The 24,620-nt window shown below is 43.4% G+C and overlaps 1 protein-coding gene across 1 annotated transcript in view; it reads right to left on the bottom strand.

The window, feature by feature from the left end:
* LOC117771808 (ephrin type-A receptor 5) overlaps window positions 1–24,620 on the bottom strand; it is a 53,242-nt gene that overhangs the window by 16,730 nt on the left and 11,892 nt on the right. The window contains exons 3-6 of the mRNA XM_034602585.1: window positions 22,459–23,179; window positions 7,673–7,828; window positions 7,241–7,579; window positions 521–645 (exon numbers count right to left, since the gene is read on the bottom strand). Of these exons, the coding sequence (XP_034458476.1) occupies window positions 521–645; window positions 7,241–7,579; window positions 7,673–7,828; window positions 22,459–23,179 (1,341 nt within the window). The remainder of the gene's footprint in view (window positions 1–520; window positions 646–7,240; window positions 7,580–7,672; window positions 7,829–22,458; window positions 23,180–24,620) is intronic.

Genomic DNA, 24,620 nt, shown 5'->3' with positions numbered 1-24,620 from the left:
GACCACAAACCCTGCCCGGCTCTCCTCTACACCTTTATTCTGACCTTCCCAGAAAAGAAGACACCAGAAGATGAAAGAGAGAAAAAGGAGGAAGGGCGAGGGAACAGAGACCTGAACACAAGGATCAAATTGCTGTATATGCACCCGAGTACATTGAAGAGTCTTTTTTAAGTAGTGGACCCAAGTTTAAAAGGCCACAGAAGAATAGAAAATACTCTTCAAGGCAAAGTGAATGTATTTTCAGCTGCATCTCTAAGGGCCAATTTGATCAATGTTGGTCTAAAAGTTTCTGCAAATGCAGTTTATTAAAACATGTAGAGCCCAAGACTTTGTATTTTTACATTTATTCAAATTATGCAAATATAACAAATCACATTTATGTAATTATCCTCTGCATGTGTCATGTTACTATTTTAGTCCAGTCGTGATTGAGTGATCACACCCCCGGTAGACATTTAGTTAAAGTTTAATTAGTTGAGCGTGTACTTGCATATATATGTATATCTCTAAATATATGTACCTTTTCAAAGTACTTGATCTCGTACTCCAGGATGATGCCGTTGGGACGATCAGGCTCAGCCCAAGAAAGGGCGATGCTGCTCTTCTCCGTGTGACCTTTCCTTATCACACTCACTGGGGAGGGGGCTGCACGCACACAGACACACACAAAGACACACACACACAAAGATATAAAGATAGACATTTCAACACTAATTTGCTTGAAAAGTAATAAATCCAGCAGTTTGATATGATACAACACCACAAAATGACATTAAATCTCATCAATAAGTTGCTCTGAGGTAGTTCGTCATCTGCACATTATCAAAAAAAAGTTTGGTGTTGAACTGTCCTGTCATGTTGTTGATAATTGATAATAAAACTACAAGAGAAAGTGTAACCTGTGTTTTTACCCACAGCCCAGAGGTGACACAGCTGGAAATCAGGGTTACATGACTACAGAGTCTGTAGAAGTAGTTGGATAAAAGTTTAGTGCTCTTATATCATTTGTTGGGGGAACAAACATCGTTCATCTGAACTTTTCACGTCTGCGTCACAGAACTTGTTGTGTTATTTATTCTCCTGAAGTCCTGAAGAAGCTCAGTTTGCGTGAGTTTGCATTAATCATCGACCCGTCCTGCTGTAACCTGAGCTATTGGCTCGTCTCTCAGAGGGACAGTTGGAGAGTCTCTGACACATAAAGAGCTTTTAACCAGGCAAAATGCTCCCTCAGGCAACATCCTTACAGTGTGTGTGTGTGTGTGTGTGTGTGTGTGTGTGTGTGTGTGTGTGTGTGTGTGTGTGTGTGTGTGTATGCTAAACACCGTTTAGGTTTCAATAGCCTCAGCAGAACTCCACAGGGAATAAATCATCGCTACAAACACAGTAACTGTATCCTGAGTGGATGGTCGCACAGAAGTGTTATCTGCAACATCTTAAAAGCCTGAAACCAGAGACCCAATCTCTCTCTCACACACACACACAGACACACACACACACACACTGCTTAAATGGTAAAAAGGCTGCGATGTGATGATGAGAGCGAGCGCCGTGTTTCCCAGCAGCTTAATGGGTAACAATGCACCAACATCTAAGTTTAAATCCTCCAAAAGTAGAAGCTGTTTGCTCTGCTACACTTAATCAAAAGTTCTGAATAGACAGACTCCTATGAGGGCGTACGGAGTGTAAAGCTGTCTCTAATGCATGAACTTATTATTTTGGGTTATATGAATAAACTTGATGTGATAGAATATCTTTGAACTAAATAATCTGCTTTCCATTAAATTGTACAGTGTGAATGCCCAAAGCTGAGGCCTGTACTCTGAGGCAAGTTCAACATAACCAGGATGTCTTTTGGTTATTTTATTACGTTAATACTGAGTGAGTAGTTTTGATGAGCAAACTATTCTCCACTGATCTGATTGGTTAGTATTGATCTGATCCACTGATCTTAACTGGCAGCAGCGCAGGGTCAGAGGTGAAGCAGCTTTATAACACAGGAAACCAAGAGTTAACCTGAAGTGAAACTCAATCCTGCTTCAAGGCACAAGTCCCCGACGTCTTTCAAGTGTTTGTTTGTATGATCCAAAGTCAAAATAACCATTTTATCCAGTTAACAGCACGAAAACTGAACAAAGTAAATCAGCAAATCATTTTCTTTTCATTTCGAATGAGAGACCCCTAAAGCGGCTAAAGTTACATATTGTATTGATCACTGTGGTATAACTGTTTTAATAACTGATAAAGTCATCATCTTCCTTCTCGCTGTTCCTTTCCAGCCTTCACCCTCTCTTCTTTCCACACCACAGACGCAACACGTCCATACACAACACCCGAAGGCAACAGAGGCGTCCTTCACATTCGCTAAACAATGCGACGCCTTTTAGTGCCACGACTCAGCCGCCGAGACTAAAACAAACAAGACTTTTCTACGATCTGACAGATCTGAGATGCGCCGATGCCGAGAGAGAGCGGGAGGTGACGGAGGAGAGGGGAAGGGGTGCTGAAGGATGAGGGGGGGGGGGGGGGGGGGGGGGGGTGAAGAAAAGTGGGTGGTTTGACAAAAATGGGAAAAAAGTGAGAGACGAGAGATGAGAGAGAGCAGCAACACTTTCACATTAGCGACGGGGACGACGGTGGAATCACAGTAACTCGTCTAAACACTTCCAGTAGGTGTTGGATCTGCTAATGAGCACCTACAGTGCGACAACACCGAGCACAAATGAACACAAACTCCTGATGTTTTTCGCCGTAATTAACGTCCCTGCGGCCATTTTCCCCATTTCGTCACTCAACCTGCAGCTGTGACACCGTTTTTCCATTTCACAAAGAGAGGGGTCACAAGTGGTCGTGGAAGTGATTGGGCGGCGGACGTGTGCGGCCCTGGCTTCAGATAAAAGCAGTGTTATCGCCGTGTAGAACATAAGCTTCTCAGACCACTATCTGTCTGAAGCATCATCAAAATCAATAGGCGCCTTCAACTATCTGCTTTTTTCATCCTCTAACTACCCTCAGAGAATGACAGGGAGATGGACGCGGAGACGGAATGAAAGAGAGACACTGTCGGTGGCAGAAAGAGAGAGAGAGAGAGAGAGAGAGAGAGAGAGAGAGAGAGAGAGAGAGAGAGAGAGAGAGAGAGAGAGAGAGAAATGGCTTTATTAGGATTGTAAAGTACCAGAGCTGCTCCCATTTCTTTCGTCTGCAAATTAACATCCCACCTACCGACTCTATTAGTGTTACATATTCTATTACATGCAGCCAACATACAGTGAGTTGCCTTCCTACTAGAGAAGGATAACGGAGATTTTTAAAAGCGCAGAGCATCAGCTCGGCCTCTGGGATTCGGATTCTGACTAAAGCTGCTCTCAGACATGCGCTGAACTCCGGATATTCCCCTGAAATTATCTGGAGGGACTGTCGGTGAGAGCTCGAACTGTCCGAGTCAGTTGCTCTAGACATTTTCCTACCAGTCCCCCCCCCCCTTGGTAAAATCTGCAGAGAATGTTCAAGTTCCTTTTGATGGATTTCCAGGACTGTTGTTCGTCAACATGTTCAAAATATAAGACGCCACCTGAGCCCAAAAACAGGACGTCTACCTCCTGCGCCTTCATGTGACCAGATTCTCCACAACCCACTCTCTCTCTGATCAGTCTTCCTCCTCTGCCATTATAAGTTCAGTCCAGGCTCTAATTCCTTTATACGTCCTCTGCGCCTTTAAGAGCGCCAGGCTGTGCACTTTACCGCCCACAAGCACGAGGTAATGCATCATGATTCATTTAATTAATGGCAAAAAAGCAACGTATGGGAGCATTTAGCATTCCGGTAGCACGCAGCGCTCCCACACTGTGAGGAGCACGAGAAACAAATGACCAGAAATACACAGATTATAGAGTTTATATCACAGAAAATTAATGAATGCATATATATATATATATATATATATATATATATATATATATATATATATATATATATATATATATATATATATATATATATATACACACACAGCTTGGACTCGCATGTTATGTGATTAATGACCATTAAAAGCCAATTGAAGCTTTCATATAGAACATGAGCAAACACAATGTAACTGAGATGCCGGTTTGAGGATTAACTTCAGTTTCTTTCTACCTCATGAAAAATATATATGATCGTGTGAAAGGCAACATCAAAGCAGTGGAATTAATTTAAAACTGTTCATCTGTTTGCAAGCAGTGAATCTCTCCCTCTCTCCATCTCACCTTCCCTTACTTTATCACCCACCCTCCATCGTTTCTCCTCCCTCTACCTCGCTGTTCTTCCTCTCCCCTCCTCCTCCTCGCCTCTTTTCCTTTCACCTCTCCGCCTCATGATTACCAACACTTTATTATTCAGCAGGGCTTCACAGGGACACCGTGAAATCAACTTTTTTCACGGATCCCTTATCAAGTGTGACACTTCCCACACATCAAACGGCGGATTCTTCCCGACTCTCTCTCTCTCTCTCTCCGTCTCCGTCTCTCCTCGTCTCCCCGTTGCCCCCTTGTCTCTCTGTGCTTTTGTTTCAGTATCTCATTTTATTTTTTATTTTGTTTGTGCCTTTTTCACCGTGACGAGCAGAAGCACGGTCATTAAACGCAGTCACATCCCAGCACAACAAGAAAAAAGGCAAAAACACAGGAGCTTTCATCATCTGCAGTACAGAGGGTAAAGCTGTATCAGACGATGCTCATCACAGTAATTATGGCTCTGGGATTATTGATCTCATTACAAACATGCATGACCTTCAGTGGTTTTCAACGTGCTGCAGTAAACACAACATGACGAGAGAAACATTGACCGTGATCAAAAGTTAGATTAAGTAAATTTGGTCTTTTTTAGTGCCAAATTACATAAACAGTGGTTAGCTAATGTTGCATAAGGAATCTAAAGCTCGGGGTCTTTAAAACACTTGAAATTCAACCCTTTGTCAGGATCAGTAGCGACGAGCAAAGCGAAGATTCTTCGAGGCCTCAAAAAAATAAAACAGCAAATATTCGGCAACGATGCAGATAACCCATTTTCTCCTCTGACTCATTGGAGGAGACAAATTCTTAATGTCATGGTTTGGTGCATTGATGGGTCTGATAAAAACACAATTTTGTATCATTGTTCTTTCAGCTGTTTTTGTTTTAATGCATTGCTGAGTTTAAACTGGCTTTTCTATGATTTGCAAACATTGCACTTGCGATTTATTTTGGGAACCAACTTGTAACTCTGGTTTCAAAAGGATTAGAATTAAAGTTTATCATCATTATTGTTATTATCATCAATATATAAAGATAACACTTCTTTCTTAATCCTGTTTATAATTGGATGCGAGTAAGTTTTATGGAAATCTTCAGCGCAGGTTAGAGATCGACAGTCTACGAGTTTTAATTCCTTGATGGTCTAATTAACTGAATGCACTTATCTGAACACAGGATTTAACACTGGAATTTGATTAATATAAAAACCTTATACATTAGTATAAATGTATAAATCATGTGTGATATGATTTATTGAATACAACAGCTGTTGCCTCTGCTAAAAACCCGTGAATCTTCCAATGGCTTCTGTTTATTACGCTGTAATCTTTCACTGAACTGAAGCGTCAGTTTCCATCATGTCCTATTTGTTTGGCGGCGCCTGGAAATTGCTCGACAATTTACTGCAAGATCTCCATCCTCATATTATTATAATAACCATTTGTCCAGACTGAAAATCTATGATGTGCTCTATTCTGCGCATTGATTTCATGTGTGTGCACCAAGGAGGATGGACAGCTGCTATTCCTGAGTTTGCACTTTTACTCTTTTATGCTCAAAAGCGTTTCATCCGATATATTCCAACGTTATAATCAAATGAAGCAGCTTTACGATCAAAACTTTGTTAATCCGGTTTTGATCCATCGATCTGCAGCTTGTCTTGATTTTTGCACACTGTGCCATCGACTGCTCTCCACAGCACGAACACCTCCGAGCACCGCCTGCACCACGTCCATGCCAAAGAGCAGCACTTCCCATCAGCCTGCGACTCTGCCAGCCATGTGTAATCTTTCCTAATCCCTAATCTGCCCCTGGTCCACTGACTGGCTAACTTTAATCCAACTCCAATAAATTGAATGCGAGTTGTGTAGTCTGGTGTAATCCACTCAGTCTGCTGACAGCCACAGTGACAACACAATTAAAGGACAGTCGCCGCAGAACCGTCAGACAACCATCTGCCTCCTGCACACGCTGCACACGGCCTATTCCTCCTTCGACTGCTTCCTATTGAATTGCAGTGAACCGTGTGTCTCCCTCCAGATGGAAACCGAGCGGAGGAGCGCATTCATCTCACATTTCTCTCATTTCATTACAAGCATATAAAAATGAAACTACACGAGCTCATACCTCCCGTAAACATAAAAATGGTTTCCCAAAGCAGATATGAACCGTAATGTCCATTTAAAGGGAAGCTAACAAAGCATAAGATATTCACAGATACGAGGCGCAGTGGGACTCTTTCATCGTCCAATTTTCAGGGGGCGCGTGGTTTAGTGCCTTGCTCAAGCGTAACTCATCATTCCTCTAACTGTTTTTTCGAGGTGTTCTGGGATCGCGTGGGATAATTTTATTTCCTGCAGCAACACAAAAATTACGACAGGTGAACCTTTTCTTTTCATTCATTGTTGATAGGAAAGGAAATTACTACTTTCCTGCCTGAAAAAACTGACACGTAAACTCTCACTGTCAGATTCATCAAGCGGAATAACACCTGCTGCCACACGAGACGCCCGCTATGCACCAGCCTGGAAATCAAGAGCTTTCATTATGACACGCACGCCGCAAATCTCGTTGATGAAGTGTGCAGAACTAACTGAAGGGAACAAGCGGCTTTTTTTCCAGTGACATCTCCGAATGCAAAGGCAAAAACAAAAAAAGGAGCTTTTTCACTGTGGAACTGTTCCCTCAGTCTCTGCAGGGATGGAGCGCGAGTGAAACTTCACACAGCGACAGACTTGTTGGACAAATAAAGTGACAATTCCGTCATCTGGTGTCTTTAATATCAAACGCGGATTTTCTGGTATATTCCAAAGTGCAGGTACGTCTGTGGCAGTTTCAGTGAGATGGGGAGAAACTAAACATCCTGACAAAGTGATGATTCCTATTTGGAGGAGGCAGCTGTGACAGTACAGCTGTGGCGCTGAAAAGAAGACAAAGCTCATATCGACGCCTGTGACAGATCTGGTGCAACATACCTGCCTGATTGGTCGTCACGTTCAGTGACACATACTGCTTCGCGTGGTCCTTGGCCAGCTCCGACACCCCGTTGACGGCCTCCAGCAGGAAGCTGTAGTTGGTGTGCGACTGCAGGTCGGCCACCATCACCGAGGTGTTGGACAGGCCGACGCGCCGCGGCAGGAACCGCACGTTGGCGCCGCATTCCTCCAGGCCCCGTCCGTCTGGCAGGACCTGTTGGCACAGGATGTTGTAGCGCACGTCCTTCCTGCCGCCCGTCTCCATGGGAACAGACCACTCCAGGAAGACGCTGGTCTCGTTGACGTTGGAGATGGCGTTGCGTGGAGCAGAAGGAGGACCTGAGACGCAGGAAGACAAACGCGTGGTGGTATCACACAACAGCATCTTGGTGAATCTGATGACGATTAATAAAAAAGGTATTAAATCCTCACGTGTGCAGGCCATGTTGGGAGGGTCAGAGTCGATCTTGTAGTATCCGTCCTCGCAGCTGCAGGCGGTGGCGCCCGTCTGCCGGGCCACGCTGTGCGGCGGACATTTACTGCAGGCCGCCGACTCCAGCAGCGAGCGGTAAAACCCCATCTTGCACACTGTAAGAGAAGGGGAGGAGGGCGCAGAGGCCGTGGGGAGTTTGGAGTTGGATAAAGAAGAGATGATGAGAGGAGACGCACAAACAGGAAGGAGAAGGGGGTCATGGGGAGAGAGAGGTAAAAAGAAAAAGAGGGGGAGAGAAAAAGCAGGACAACGTGGTAAGTTCCTTAAAAAAAAAAAGGAGGTCAGCAGAACAGTGGTAGAAAATGTTCCCTGGGTGGCTCAGTTTGTTTTCAAGTTACTCATCAGAGACGTTGTAGTTGAAATTAAAACCTACACATTTGTATTTTTTACATTTCTTTTGAAGTCTGATTTCCTCTTATATTCCTCTCGGGATTATTTCTTTTATCCAACCAGCACAACCCTGCTCTGTCCGTCATGTTTCTTTATCTTAGCCGAAAAAAAAGAGAAAAACCTTCTTTATGTCTCCTGTTGTGGGACTTTCCGTCTTATTCAAAGTCAAGTCTTCAGTTCACTGATCTGAGACCAGCACCTGATTAAGAGTTTTTCCACTCGGCATCTGCTGCACAACGTTGTCCCCGCCGAGCCCCCGTATGCATGTGCGACATATACAAACAAATACGACAAGCAGAGAAACAGACATAATCTGTCCGCCCACACGAGCGCACTCAGACGGCTAATCTAAGTGGGGCAGGTAGACAGGCGGGTGACTCACTCCGAATGTTAACACACAGGAATACATCAACAACCTCTTGGTCGCCATGGCTGCGCCCCCAAGCCAACCAATCACCCGCTTATCGCTGCATCATTTTCCTCCAGCAGACAGATAGAACCAGTCACACACAATGGGGGATGAAATACTAATGGGATATTGGACGCTTTGATAAGCGGGGTTCCGTAGATTACTGTGTCCGAAGATATTGTCTTATAAATGACACATTTTGTGTTCACGTATTGCTAAGGACAGGAGAGGAGAGGAATAATGGACGAGAGGAGAACAGAGGGGGGAGAAGAATGGGACAAAAGGGAGGAGATGTGCTTCGTCTGAGTTTGTCCTCAAAAGGATTTAAGGTTTGACGCTTGGTTGTGTTCGTCCGAGTGTTTGTGGCGAAGCCCAATCAGACGGAGACTGTGATTAAGAAGCACATAATTAAACTTCAGGTAAGAGGACGGGGGGGGGGGATAAAGAACAAGAAAAGGAAGGAAATACGAGACGGTGCAGACGATAAGAAGAGGGAACGGTGGGGAGAAGAGAAAAGGATGGAGAAAGCAAAGTTTACGAGGGGGGGATGGGGAGATACGGCGAAACAAAGGAGGAGTGGAAGATTTGTGTGTGTGTCTGTGTGTGTGTGGGTGTGTGTGTGTGTTTCGGGCGTTAGGCGGCGGTGGCTCTGATTCACCTTGACGGAACCTTGGCCCGTTGTCATGGAACATTAGGCCTGAAAAATTTCTCCCTCTGCCTGGGATCGCTCAGAGTCTCATCTCCTCTTCACACACACACACACACACACACACACACAAACACACACTAACAGACACACACACACACCCAGGAGGAAGCCTTTCATAACTGTGTTTGTCATGTAGGATGCCACACATACACTACAGTCCACTAATTATGAGCCGAGACTCAAGACACCGCTTCTGAGACGTGTGTTGACCTGGCCTAGTTTTGACTGAGCAGACACGATGACATGAGTCATGCTCCACAGAGCACACACGCTAACGTTTGCCTTCAGGGATCATTTTATTCAGACGTGACAAGATTGCATAATTATTTATTTATTTACTTTAAGGGGGAGGGGGAGGGGGGGGGGATAGGGGGTTTGTACCTATTGTACTGATGGTTTCTTGTTAGCACTGTAATATGTGGGTTTCAGCTTCCAGGGCAGTGGGACACACCTGATCCTGACCCACACCCACACTCATGGTTACACACAGATTTATTATCGTGGTCTGGTGTCTCGTCTCCTTGACTCCATCCTCCAAACCCCCCACGGCCAAATCCATAAAAATGTGAAGGCAGCTCATTTCACATAGACAGACACAAAGACACACACGCACACACACAGACACAGTGAAGTATATTGGAGTCGAGAAGCAAGAAAAAAATTGTGGCGATGAAAATGTTTGGTTTATTAAAAATGGCAAACAGTACGTTCAGATATCAACCCTATGATTACTTTTATTTATTATTTATATTTGCATTTGTTGCTTAGCTTTGTCTTGTCAAACCTATTTACTTTCTATTTGCCGTAAACGAGCGAGCCACATACACACAAGCATAGTCAGAGATTTACTGATCATGTGGTGATAAAGATGAGATGTAAATTAAAGGAAATGCATGGAAATGTCATTCGTCTGGAAGTTGCAAATGATCATGAGAAACGATATAAAGATTTGCAATTAAAATGTGCAAATTGCTGTGAACGATTTTTTTCCGATTGCATGCTACTTTAATGAAATTCAATCTAAGTTGACTAATAACCACTGACCGAGTAGATGCTTAGGTATTTACTATCATTATTCTAGCCCATTTCCAATTAGGGTAAATAGATTAACCCGTGCTCAACATGTGGGGGAATTAACCACACGCGTGTTCTATTAAACATGACGTGGCAGCACGAGTGTAAATGACCATCACGTTGCATTTTTTACATTTTTTTTGCTCGGCTACATATCCAAGGATTTACCACACGCATGGGAAAGGGAACCTGAAGGTCACAGCAGTCATCGGAAAGATGAAACTGGGGTGAAGTGATTAAAATGCCACAGAGTGTAAATTAGCGCGTGTTCAGTGTGGAATCGACGAGCAAACCACAGCTGAAGGGCGGCTTTAAAACGTGAAGAGAGAAAAACCATGCATGTTGACTGAATGTCATTTAAATGCCACCTGGATTATTACACGTCACTAAATGATTATTGCTTTTACTTCAACTCTGCATCTTGTTCATTATCACAGTGACATGAAGGTTTTTAATCCAAAAGACAATCCCATGCATTCTTACAACTCAACCATCAACATACACAAGAAGGAAATAGATGTTTATTTCCAAAGTCTTTCAAATGGTACATAGACCCTTTTCTTTGTAGCTGCGATTGTTATCCACGTACTAAAAATATGTTAGTGTAATTAACTTTGTTATTGGTTCTATTTCCATATACTCGTATTCCTCATTAGGACGCTTGTATCTCATATCTTCTACCTGCTGTGTAGGTTTTTTTGGTTTGTTGTAGAAGCTGTTCCATAAATTGCCCCCAGTGGGATTATACAGGTTGTTGGAATTAAACAAGATATTTTTTGTTGTATAAAGAGTCTCATTTGGCTGCAGCAGCCTCCTCCACGTTAGTTTATGGCACATGGTCAAGATGGCAGCCAACGTATTAGGGATATTTTGACTTCATTTATGGAGAGTGGGAGGAAGTAGAGACGCATTGTTCATCTTTGCATTCAGTCTAACTAGTACACAACTTTAAGAACCATAAATAAGTATACAAGTCATTTGTTAAACTTCATAAAGTGACGCAGGTGGTGAGATCCATTGATGAGACGCCTTAATCTTTTAATTGTCTTGAAGGGACACACACACACACCTGGTTTCACAGACACACAACACACGTCTGTGGTGAGATTAGTTATAGTCATGGCTGTTGACTGAAATGCTTCATTCCTTATTGTGAATGCAACCTGAGTCGACGGTGTTGGTGGTATTAGCATGTGTTGCCCTTGAGCAAGCTGTCTTTCTGATGCCACGCAGCTCTTAAAGCACAACACAAAGGGTAAAAGGTAATTAATATGCAGTACGCACTAATGTGCCTGTGTGCAGTCGTGTGTGTGTGTGTCTGTTTGTGTGCGAGGTTAATACGTAATTAATATGCATCACACACTTGCATCCTAGGCAATTAAAGATCCAGCGGTGTCTGCTGATGCTTCTTAACGAGCGTCCTCTTTAATTGGAAGCATTTCACTGTAAACATGTTGATTTATATGACTGGTGATCGTTTGGTGGGATTAAAGGGACGAGAGCGATTAAAGCTGAGGGAGGGAGTCAGACTTGAAGGAGGGCGTGAAGATCACATATTCTATATCAACCAAACTGGGTTTTAATTAATATCTATAGGTACAGAGACTCTATGGGTCCAAATATTAACATATTTCTATTGACACATAATAAGATATGACACATTCATTAAATCTATAGGATCATGGGTCAATTATCACGTGACATTCTGACACAGTGGGAAACCTCTTCAGAAAACAACGAGTGACAACCGTGCTTAGTCGACCAGCTGATGTGTTAATCCTGCTTTAAGTTGCAGATGCTAAAACTAGAAAATATGACGGAACAGAAAGTTTAACTTATGTTGGAAAACCACAACGTAAAAAAATACTAAATTTGAAGTAAAATTCATGCTTTTAAAGTGCAGAAAAAGGACAAATTTACTTATTAAATACATTAATCAAGCATTATTACCTCTGACAAGGAGGTTATGCTGTCGTCTGTGTTTGTTTGTGAGTTAGCATGATTATGCAAAAACTAATTGACGGCATTACCTTCAAACTTGGTGGAAGGATGCAGTGTGGGTCAGGGAAGAAACTCTATTTTGGTGCGGATCCAGAGGAGTCTAGATTTCTTTTCCTCATTTTCTTTAACATTGCGAAATATTTTTTTTTTTGTGACATTTTTACTGATTTCCCATAAATCTTTATAAAAAATCTCAGGGACATTTAGCGGCTGGATCTCTATGAGTTTGTGCAATTTGGTGCAGTCTGAATTCAAGGGGAGTGTCGGACCTTCACCTAAAGGAATGCGCTCTACTGAGTATCATTCTTATTATAACTACAGTTATTTTCCACGACAGAGCCAAACACGACATCACAATTTATACGAAAGAAGAGCACAAAAAGTTCATATCCTACAAGGTTTTCTGCACGTAACATCCACGTATGTTATATATCCTGTCACTCTTCCACCCGTACACACATCCAGCCCGATTGACATAAAAGTAAACTTTGACAGAAGAAACACAAAAAAATGGTGCTTATGTTGTTAAAAGATACTATTGTGAACCAATAAACCAGTCAAGGAAACAGTAAATATCCTGTTCCTGTATTTGTCCCACAGCGAGCAACAGGCCTGAGCAACATAAACACAGTGTGTGTGTGTGTGTGTGTGTGTGTGTGTGTGTGTGTGTGTGTGTGGGGGGGCTTCATACCTCCATGTATTATTTCTTTGTATCACTGTGTTTGCCTCTGCCTGTGTAGGCGCTGATGCATGCTCATATTTGTGTACGCCTGTGTGTGAACACAAACAAAAGTCTGATGATAATAACATAATAATATACAATCGAGTCAATGGGGTTTTCCTGTCTGCCGGAGGACAGAGGGGCTCATTGTTGAGCAGCCATTAATTCTCACAATCAGAGCAAGAGCAGAAACCAAAAAGGTCAAGAAGGTCATGACAGCCGTTCCTCATAAACCAATTTATTGGACTGGTGGAAGTCTGCAGGGGACCACTCCACATTAACAACACATCCTAATGAGAACTCAAGTGTCACGATACGCTGACCATGTGTGCTGGGAAAAAACACAACGACGTGAATAACCACGACACCAGGCTACGTATTCAATCACCGTTTCAGCATTTGGAAAACGCTCGACAGTTGCCAACAAAAATTGCGCGCATACACAAATTCGGGGAACAAGGGTCAGGATCCCAGTGGCTTTTAAATTCCCCCAGAGACGTGAGATCTTATAGGAGGAGGAGGAGGAGGAGACGTGAAGTGGTTGTTCATGAAATTCGTTATGGATCCGATGACATTTCTTCTGGCCCTTTAAAATGCAAGCGCGCAGAACGTTTATGCGTCTGTGTGCACATTCGTTTACGTCTAGAAACATGTCTGCAGAAGCCAAAGCCACGATTGTACCAGTTTAAATTACCCAGATGGGAGCTAATACATTTCAATATATGCACTTTGATTCCATTCCCAGAAATAATATTAAAATGTTTGCAGGTTTGGCATCAGTGTTGTTTTTCATTACATGTGTCGCTAAGATAAAGTCCCCTCTACAATGACTGGTGTTCAAATCCTCCCAAAGCAAAGTCCCTAAATGTCAAAGTTTATCTTTGTATAATTACAGCCAATGCAAAAATATATTTAGTTTTTTAATCTAAAATGAAATATGTGCCATTGAGGGCTAGAAAATATGTATAATGCATTTACAGTATGTGCAGCTTTGCTCATCTTAGTATCCGTGGGATTAGAGGCAGCACTGAGATAAGAGAGATTCAGCTCTGATCGCACTGCATTTTACTACCGAGCTTTTTTTAGGCGAGCGCATGAGATAAAAGACTCGTTAATATTTCCCTGCTGTATAACTGTAATTGTTTTGTACACTGTGTCGTACGGGACACTCATCACCAGACCCACATGCATGAGAAGTGACCAGAACTACCAGTCTGACCAGTAGCTACAAGCCGCCACTGACGGGGCCACAAGAGACGACCAGGCTTTCATGGAAAGGAGCCGCCTCTGCTGAAGGAAACATTTTTATGAATATTTCACCAGCTACAAGGTTTTGTGCGTCTCTGTGTGTGTGTGTATGTGTGTGTGTGTGTCCTTGTATCCCTGTAAGGACATTGTAGCAGCATCCCACTTCTTCAAACAGGGGTGTGTGGTTTTACACTTGGTTTTAAGGTCAGATTTAAGTTCTGCGTAAGGCAATAAAAGGGATAATTAATCTAGTTTTGATGGTTAAGGCTGGACCCTGACCACTGAGGTCGCGGTCCTCACAAGGATAGAGAAATATCACGTGACTGTGTGTGCACATTAGCAGCGAGAAGGGTAAAATGGAGGGAGCACTTCGGGGGAAAGTCAGTTTACCCAACAAGCACTCAGGAAGCACTTTAGTTGTCATGACAGCATCACCACGTTGCGATGATGGGGTGATGGAGAGGGGGAGGAGAGAAAGATGCAGGGAGGGAGAGAGTGGAGTGTGTGGGGGGGGGGGGGGGGGGGGGGGGGGGGGGAGAGAAAAAACCACCCACAGCCGTTTCCAATTGAACAAGATCTGAAAAGATGAATGGATAAATCCAGTCGATTCATATTTCAGGAGATGATGGAACCCAGGCTTCCTGCCACTCGCAGGTTTCTGAGCCATCGTTCACCAAACTGTTCGTCTCCGGAGCGATTCAGAGGTGACAGATCTTCTAGGTTTGTACGGGGAACTAAAAACTGAAATGGTAAAATGACATTAAAACGGATACAGGGGGAAAAATATATCTGAAAATGGTGAAAGTTTTCAATTCAATTAAGGAGCATGCAGGACTACTATTTTAAAGATAACACTCATTTTTAATATAAACTTTGCACTAAAAAGTGTTTTGAATTTGTTCAATGTGCCGTCTCCATGACACAGAAAGTTAAAAGTGACCTTTTTACTTGCACCTTTGTAAAATCTTTGCTCTGTGTTCATTTATTCTTTAATACGAAACACAGAAACTGAGTCGGCTGATTATGCTGAAAGTTAAGTAATTGGAAAAAAGTTTCTCTTCCTTTAACGTGTAGTGAGAATATTGTTAGTGAAATCAGAAAAACTATATCTCTAAACTTGTAGATAAACATTTTAGATTTTCTTTTGCTTTTGAATATGTAACAGGATGATTTCTTCTATTTATGTCTAACAACAACGAGCCAAAAGTTAAATCAATAAATAACTAAAGTAAACTATGGCCTTGTTGACACTACTGCCGATATATCTGTTTTTAAAAGAACCTATGTCCCTGCGACTTTCATGTAATAAACCATCTCCATCCAGATGAGAAGACCATGTGTTGCACACATCTACATCAGAGTGGACATGCAGGGTGTAAATTGATAAACTAGTGAACGAAGGAAGAGACCACAGTGGTGTTAAAACTCAGATCCTTATCAGCACAAGTGGGCGATCATATCAAGTCGACAGATGCCAGCGTGATCATCTGTTCCTCTCTGCGTTACGCAAGCGACTGTAATACCCTCCTCGGAGAGAACCAGCGACCACAAGGCCCGCGCTGCGAGTGTGAGCCGCTCGCTCTCTATCCCAGAATTCCCCGGAGGCAGAAGGCGGAGAGAGCTTCCTCCCATTACTACGCCAGTGAGTCAGTTCCTGATGGCAGCGCCGCCACCGTGACCAGATCGAGTTTGACATATGCCGCAGTGACGTCTGACAGGCATGCAAACACAGCGGAGCATCAGGGGAGCGCTGGCACCGAAACAAAGTATTGTCAAGGGGGGGAACCCAGCTCTTCCCACGACACACTTAGACGACTCTCGCTGAATGAATGAAGAGCTCTGTGATTTTATTATTCCACAATCGAGCAGCACTTTATCAGCCCAAGCTTCTCGACACAAACAGGCGTCCTAATTTTCATTTGTACTCTTCTGTCATTCTTTCCTTTCTTCTCTTACCCTCCCCCCCAGCCTCCCATCTTCTCGCCCCCCGACTTTGCTGCCCATCTTTTACCTCCAAGTCTTTTTTCTCTTGTCATGTCTTTTGTCTGAATCCTCCCTGAAAGCTGTCAGTCTCCACATTCCACTCAGCCTTTATACCAATTTCCCAACATGGCGTTCAGCTCTTATCCTGTCATTCCAACATCCAATTTCGCTCTTATTTCATTATTCAGACGCTGAATGCAGCCCTTTATTCCATTATTCCATCATTGCAGAATGTCACTTAGCTCTTTTACTGTCATTACAGCGTTTCACTTGGTTCGTGTCATTATTCCGACGTTCGAGGAACAGTTTCCACAACTCATACGCCCTGATTCCATTAAAGAAACACTTCCGCCCTCGTTCCACGAATACAACCTTGACTTTGCATTCAACGACTTTGTCGTGAAGTGTATTTACACGAACATAAATATTCTGTCTGTGACGGACGAATCCTGTTTGTGTTTTCACGTCACCTGGTTCCTCTTGAGCGCCACCTACATCTCCCCAGGGGCCTTAGCAACGGGCGGTGAGCATCGTTCATTCCAGAGGTCGTGTGCTCCATGTGGAGCTTGGTACATTAAATATTAAAATGCCTCTCTGCCATGTGGACTATTTCTGTATCCATTTATTATTATCTGTAATTTTATCATTATCATCATCATTATTAGCTCTTTTTCAAAGCTCCTTTGTTTGTATTGAGTAGTAATACAAAGCACTCTACTGAGTTCTATCCTCCTTAAAATATAAAATTGAAACCTCGTTCCTCATGCTTCAGACTAAACGTCATTTACTGGGTCTCTAAACACTCCCCCCCCCCCCTCAACTCTTCCACACACCCAACACTCAACTCAAACATTATTTCACTGCCTCCATTCAGCCATTATCCCTCCATTCCTCCAAGTGTCCATTCAGCCTCAGTCACATCTGCGAGGCTGAACTCAATCTACTACCCCCTCTTCCTCCCCGTCTCGCTCTCCATCCATCTGCCCACTTCTGTCCTCCGTTATCCTCCCTCTATCGCCATCGCCCCTGAAACAACACTCATCCATCTCGGTGTCTCCCCGGCCCCACATCCCGTAGTGTGAAATCTCCAATTTATCTCGTGTCGCCGTGTTTAGCCATCAATTCTCCTCTCTGTACTCTCTCCATCCTCCCGTCTATCTGTTCATCCATCTCCCCCTCTTCAGTCTTGCTGGACTGACGGTGCTGCGGGCGATCGCCAATTATCCCTGCTGTAAAGTCTACATCTAACATAGTCCCATTCTGTTGCATCCTTAGATGTCATCTGACACAATATTATGTCTGGTTCAACAGGACAGCATCACTTTGGATGTAAATATATTGACTCTCCAGGCATCTTTAACCTGCCGGGCTGAGAAATGCAACAAAGAATTATAGGAAAAATCAAGGAATTAAAAAAAGGAACGAACAGAAAAGAGCAGTGAATAACTCTGAAGTCTTTTCTACAGCGCATTCCCTTGCACATGTTTCTATGCAGTTCTGTGGCTGAGGATTTTCCCTAAATCGAGATATACCTCTGAGAGACATGTGTGTAAGAGAAGGGGCAGGATTGTTGATTGAGAAAGAAAAAGGAGAGGGAAGTGGAGTGAGAGGCGCTGGAAAAAGAGTGCAAACGACAGGAGAGTGCTAATGTAGCCGACAGCGATGAAGACGAAGGGAAGGAGGAAGGGAGACCGAAGGACAATGGATGATAGGCAGTCGGGGAAAGATAAAATGAGAGATCGAGGGAGGAAAAAAAACAAAAAAAAAACACAGTGGGAATAGAGAGAGGTATTGACAAAGAGACAAAGTAAAGGATGGAGACAATGAGAAAAAGAAGCGATGTGTGGATGAGATGGAAGAGCAGAAAGAGAGGGAGGAGAAAGACAAAGGAGGAGGAAGAGGTGTCCATAACGAGCGCTGTCCTACATTCACAAAGGCGGTTGTTAAATCATGCTCTACTAGGCAGCACATGCAGCCAATACAGGCAGGATCCACACAGACTTACACACACACAAACACACACAGTACTATAATCTGACCTGCAACCCACTGATTCACGGTCCACAGTAAGACAAGAACGTTTAAATCATTTATTGAACAAGCAAATAAAATCTACTTTTTACTAGAGCTCAACCAATATGGATTTATAGGGGCTGATATAAGGGAGTAAAAACTGACCCCGTTCTGAGCGACCCAATCACACGTGGACTGCGCCAAGTTCAGGTCTGAACACATTCTATTGCGTCCGGAGGGCTTGTTGAGATCTAACGTTCGGAGGTGGTCTGGGAAACGTGTGGCCACATTAGATACAATCTGTCTTCATAGCTGCACACGTTCATTCATTCAGCCCCTCCAGATTCCACTTGGACACATCTGTAAACTCAGACTTGGTAAAAACATCATTTGGTCTTCGTGAACAAAGATGTTCATTTGCATTTAGAGCTAGAAGTGAGATCTGATCACGAGTGTTCACAGGAGAATCATTCAGGATGAAATTGAATGTCAGGTATGAACACACGAGACAACAAGAAATGTAATTGAGGCTTGACTTTAACAGTTTAACCATAAACTTTATTATAAATAGCATAATTATCTGCAAATTCTATCAAACAATCAATAAATCTCTAGTTATCACCAATTCTCTCCATTTTTAAACAGTTGTGTACTTTTAAAAAACACGTTGACATTCACAGAGAAATAAATAAACCAATAATAAATAAACCACTACATTCAGGACAGGTTTTCCAATCCATCACAGCAGATGTGAAAAACCCCCCTCATCTAAAACCTCAGCCAGAAACCATCCCATATAAAAGACGCCGGTGAGCACACCACTCCTCGCACTGCGGCGTCCGGGGACTCTGCCAACGTCTCCAAACCCTGGAAATCCAACACTTCACACTCCAAGGTGAGCGACTGAAACGCACATGAAAAAGCTGTTTGCTGAGGCAGGGAGCACATATGGTTACAAAGCTGGGAGAGAGGAAGCCCTGCCATGTTTCTCTCTGTAGACGTTTTCAAAGGCTGTCACTTTAAACCCAGCTCATCTGCATATGAAACCGCAGGAAATAAAAGAATCATCCTGTAGCTTCATTAATTGCGAGGCGTTAAGCTCAACCCAGACAGCTCCCTCTTAAGTATGTTTACTTCATTTTGCCGTGCATGGGAGCATGATTAAAAAAATAAAAAAAATAAATCTATTTTACTGTGTTTATTCTGAACTGTTTGTGCAACAATTTGCATATCACACATCTTCATCTTCCTGGAATGCAAAACTACTCTGAATGTCATTAAAATTAAAATCATGTCAAAGCTACGAAGCAGGAAATTTGTTCCGCTGCAGCAGGACGGCGAAAAGAGGACGTCAGACATATTGGACCGTCAGCTTCTTGTAAGACATGATGGTCGGGTCAGATTCTATTCCAGTGTCATCACCCCTTTGTGAATAAGAACACAAAGGGCATGGTATATTCTGGCAGCATCTTTAAAGCTCAGTCTTCAGCGGCACAGACTGTGGTTGTTTTATTCATGTCTCATGGAACAATCTTTTAATCTTTGCTGCCGTCCACGCAGCAGCTCCATGCAGTAATAAACCACTTCTCTATTTCACGCTCAGCGAGTCTCTTTGACCACGTTGTCGGACAGTTTGTACACTTTGCACACAATAAAAGGGAAAACTTATAAATGGTGTTTACTGCATTTCATTGACTGAGTTTGATTTCATATTTTGAATCTGCACACACTTCTAAAACTATTTGCCCATCAGCATATTGCACAGCGAACAGCTGGTATTCAGCCATATAGCAAAGTATTGGACAAATAAATACATTTTACCAAATGATGGAATAATATGAAACAATACAATATCATATTTCTTCCTCCTGAGGCAGATTAACGGTTTCGAATTAAATGATATGCCATCCAATAGTTGTTGTCAGAGGATCAATATCTGTAAACATTGGCATGAAAATCTTTGATAATTGCTGAATTATTCTGTCAGAACCAAAGTGATGGACGACCAATCAATCCACAACAACTGCCTTCACTAGTAGTAAAATGAAAACTGCATCCTAAAACACAAAGAGAGATCAATGCATTGCCAGTAATGAGTAAAGCTGCATGTCCTGTAGCAACAGGTTTAAAAACTACATGCCTACATTGAACAAACCTCTAAAACTCTCTTATTTTCTTTATGAAACTACGATGTAATTCTCGTGTTCTTCTGAATATTCTCCAACAGGCTCCAGCTGACCGGACTGGTCGGACCAGATTAGTCAAACAGCAGCAGTCAAGTCTGTAAAAGCATAATTAGCTGTGCTATAACTGGGCAGCGAGCTAATGAGCGGTAATCGCAGCATTAGCCAGATGTTCGCACATCTGTACTCTCGCACATGATCGTCCCTTTTGAGTACCACGTTCATCCAGTGGTCTCACGTCTGCGTGATATCCTCAAAAAGTATTTTCTGTCGATACAGAACAGACTGAGCTCAGGTATTAAACAGCAGAATGTGTTATATCCTTGTCAGCAACAGATCTAACAGTCTCCTGCAGTCTGACTCCAGTCAGGCCAGTGGCAAACTGACAACTCTCTCCTAATGATCTCCCAACAGAGACGTCATGTCAAGTGAAGCAAACCCAGGGTTTGTTACAGGGAGTTTTTTTACCATTTGTTTCTAACTAGTTCAGTGTCTGGTATAAACCTGCCTGTTTGGAACGGGCCGTTTTCTTGGTCTGTGCTGATGCTGGTTGCAGCTTTTCTTTCTGAAACTGTTAAAGTGACCTGCGGTAATTGAGCAGCGACAAGTACAGACCGACTGCAGGACTCAGTCTGTAGAAGCTTGAAGCTGAAGAGCTCTTCAGTAAAGCTCAGTTTGTAGAAACTGGAGAATCAGTTGTCGATGTCGTGATCAACGATGTCATTTACAATGATGAGTCCTAGCTGCCGCTGCTACAGAGGCGCTAAGTCCAAATCGCACCAAATTCCACACTGCACAACCATGGGCCCTTAACAACACACAGGCCAAGTGTGAAGCCAATAGGACGAACAGTTCCCAAGATACGAGAGCCACAGTCCGACAGACAGATTTCTGAAAAGTATTAGATTGATGAACTGATGGTTTTGTTACAAGACGCAGTAGACTAGTTCCAAACAGAGAGAAATTACTGACCTAATGGAAACATTGCGAGATTAATTCAATAGAAATTTAAATGCTTTAGGTAAGTGCTCCCTGAATCCACCGTCACCGTGTACACAGATTTCTCTAATGTTCAAACCACTTTCCAATTATGTATCACGGAATAATACAGTTTATCTGGTGCATTAGTATTTCAGGCAGGGCCCCGTTTGACACGGTTTCAAGCCATAATACCTGTTTTAGTGTAGAAGGTGTATCGACGAGGGGGTTGCTCTGTGCTATGGAGTGGGTTTATATAATTCAGATTCCCTTCTCCATCTATTCTCCACACGCACACTCGCACAATCACACGAGAGACGAAACACTCCACAGCTACCAGGTAATCACACATTTCAATCTTCTGTACCATATAACTTCATGCTGCTACAATGACAGCTCTTTGGCTCAGGTTTTTTTTTTTTAAACCGAAATTCCACCACGCCACTCTGAGCTGCTGCGCAAGTACGTGTCTCGTATGGAAATCAGAAAATGGAGTAATTTAAAAGACAGCACAGAGGAGGACTGGAGAGGAGTGAAGGAGACAGAAAGAGAGAGAGAGGAAGAGAGGCCCCGTGGTGCCCGTGGAAATGGCAGTTAAGGTCGGCGGTGGGAATGTTTGGGCTCGAGTCGCGGCAGAACAGCGGCTGGATGAGAGCAGCAAAGTGCTGCGGGGCTCGGGGGAATACCCTGCACTAAGCTGGGGGAGAAACACACCCGCACACACACTCACAGAGTCGCACATGCACACCGAGAGAAACACTTTGGGTAAAAAGAATAAACAGATCCATGCACACACTCGAGCACACAATACTAAAAACAAACATGTGCATGAATATAAAAATAAACACAGGATGAGGACGGTGAAACAAAAGGAGGCGCACACATCAACGTGCGCCTTCACGAAAATAAACCGACAATGCAAACACTGGACAAGCATATGAAAAGTCAAAAACAGCATATTTGAAAATCTGAAATCAGATTTTTTTTTTGCCACTTTTGCACGATCCTTTCCTCACCTTGACAGGATCCGCTGATTTCCTCAAACCCCGGCTGGCACACGCACTTCCCAATAGGCACCAGCCACTCTCCCTCCGTGCTGCAATGCATCCTGGGAGGCTCATATAAAGGCAGGGAGTTGTTAACGCAGCGGCCCACTACCTCCACCAGCTGCGAGGCCTCCGAGCCCGGGATGGTGTCGGGGAACTCGGCCAGACTCTTCACCAGAAACGGGCAGCGCTTGTAGAAAACCCGCACCGAGACCAGGGCGATGCAGGCGCCCAAATCCTGAAACGCCAGGTAGAAGCCTTTCCGCGTTAAAGGGCCTAAATCGCGCACTTCGGTGTTCAGCTTCATCACGCGGTCCCCCAGGTCGAGCTCTGTGAAGCTCTCGTCGGCTGCGATGGTGTCAATTTTGATGTATCTGCTTTCCTTCATCAGCCGGTCCTCCTCCTCAGTCATGCCCGTTCCGTCCCTCATCTCCCCCTCCTCCATTTCCTCCTCGTCCCCGTTGGTTTCGTAGTAATACATGTTGAAGGTCTCCTTGCAGGTTCCCACCCCACCGGGCAGGCTGTTGCAGTCCCTCAGGGTGAACTTGAGCTCGATGAAGACCCGCTGGGCGCCCTCGGTCAGGATCCAGTTGGTGTGCAGCCAGTTGTTCTGGTTCTGCTCCATCACCCGGCACACTTGGTAGGTGTGGATGGGGGCGTAGTCCTCGTCCACTTCACCGATCTCCTCCCACTGAGGCAGAGAAGAGGAGGAGATTAATGGAGGAAGAGGAGGGAAACAGGGGGAGTATAAAACTCAGGTTTATTGATGGATGTTTCTCAAGTAGTGTTTTTATTGTAGCTGGTAAACGGAGCTAGTTTTTAACTACTTTACATACATTTAGTTTAATGCAATGGTTCCTACCTGAGAGAAGATAAATATGAGGGAGCTGGGGATGATTTATGGGAAAGAAGAAACAAGGAAGTGATGCTTTCAACTGCCCACTAAAAAATGACTGACCCAATATCCATGCATGCAATTTTGTGGAAGGGACGAGGGGATCTGCATAAATGGGCAAATGAGTAAAAGTACAAATTTTCAATCTGAAATGTAGTGAAGTGGAAGCATAAGGTAGAAAATGTAAAAAAATGCCAATCTTCAAAGTCGTATACAACTGTAGTACCTGAGTAAATGACCTTAGTTACTTTCTGCCATCGCTAATTGACTAGATTGAATAATCGATACCTTCTGTTATAAGCACTTTGTAGAAAAACTTATTTATATTCCTAAAAGTGAGGAATCAAAATGAATAGTTTCAGTACCAGTGTCAAAACTGAGGTATCATCTCTGCACTAGTGTTATAAAAATTCAAATGTTCCTCTCAGCAATGCATTTTTGAACGGCTTAACGGTGGTGAGTAATGTTCAAGAGAGGAGCCGTGTGTGTGTGTGTGTGTGTGTGTGTGTGTGTGTGTGTGTGTGTGTGTGTGTGTGTGTAGATAGAATAATCCTCATCCCTTCCACCTCATTTCCTGCTACAGTAACAGACAGAAAAGAATTAGATGGGGTTATGGGGTATATATGCATTTACTGTGAATGAGAGGACGAGTCCTCGTCAGCAGGAAAAATGATTTAATGTGCACTTATAGGTGTGTTCATCTGTGTGTGCTGTAAAACCATACCTCTATTACGTGTGTGTTGCCTCAGTGTGTGTGCATATATGTAAATGATTCTGTCAGTTTGTGTATGTGAGCGTCTGCATCCATGCCTCTGTGTGTGTGTGTCAGACAGCAGCATTAATTCCCTTTGCAGGTCTCCTGGGACGTGGCTATTATCTGCATCACTAGCACTCTCCCATGGCTAATACAGGCGCTTCATCATGTCACCATAATATGGCCAGAGGGACCAGACTATGATCTGGTGTTATAGCTTAATAGCCCATATTAATCAATCCTCGCTGTGGCTGCTGTGTACAACCTTCTGTCTTTGTCTTCTTCTGCCTCTTCTCGCTGTCTTATTCACCATCTGTCTTTTTTTCCTTCTTCATCCCTCCCTGCTTTAGTTTCTCTTTTGTTTTAGGCTTAATTATCTCAGTTTCTGAACCGTTTGTGAATAAATGCAGGCTTTGTCAAGTGCTATTAGACAGCGTGCAAGTTGTTGAATGCTCATGCCTTTGTGTGTGTGTGTGTAATTCT

The sequence above is a fragment of the Hippoglossus hippoglossus genome, chromosome 12 (assembly GCF_009819705.1).
Source record: "Hippoglossus hippoglossus isolate fHipHip1 chromosome 12, fHipHip1.pri, whole genome shotgun sequence".
Taxonomy (NCBI): Eukaryota; Metazoa; Chordata; class Actinopteri; order Pleuronectiformes; family Pleuronectidae; genus Hippoglossus; species Hippoglossus hippoglossus.
Note: the sequence above shows the minus strand (reverse complement) of the source record. Positions and strands in the feature narration are given on the sequence as shown.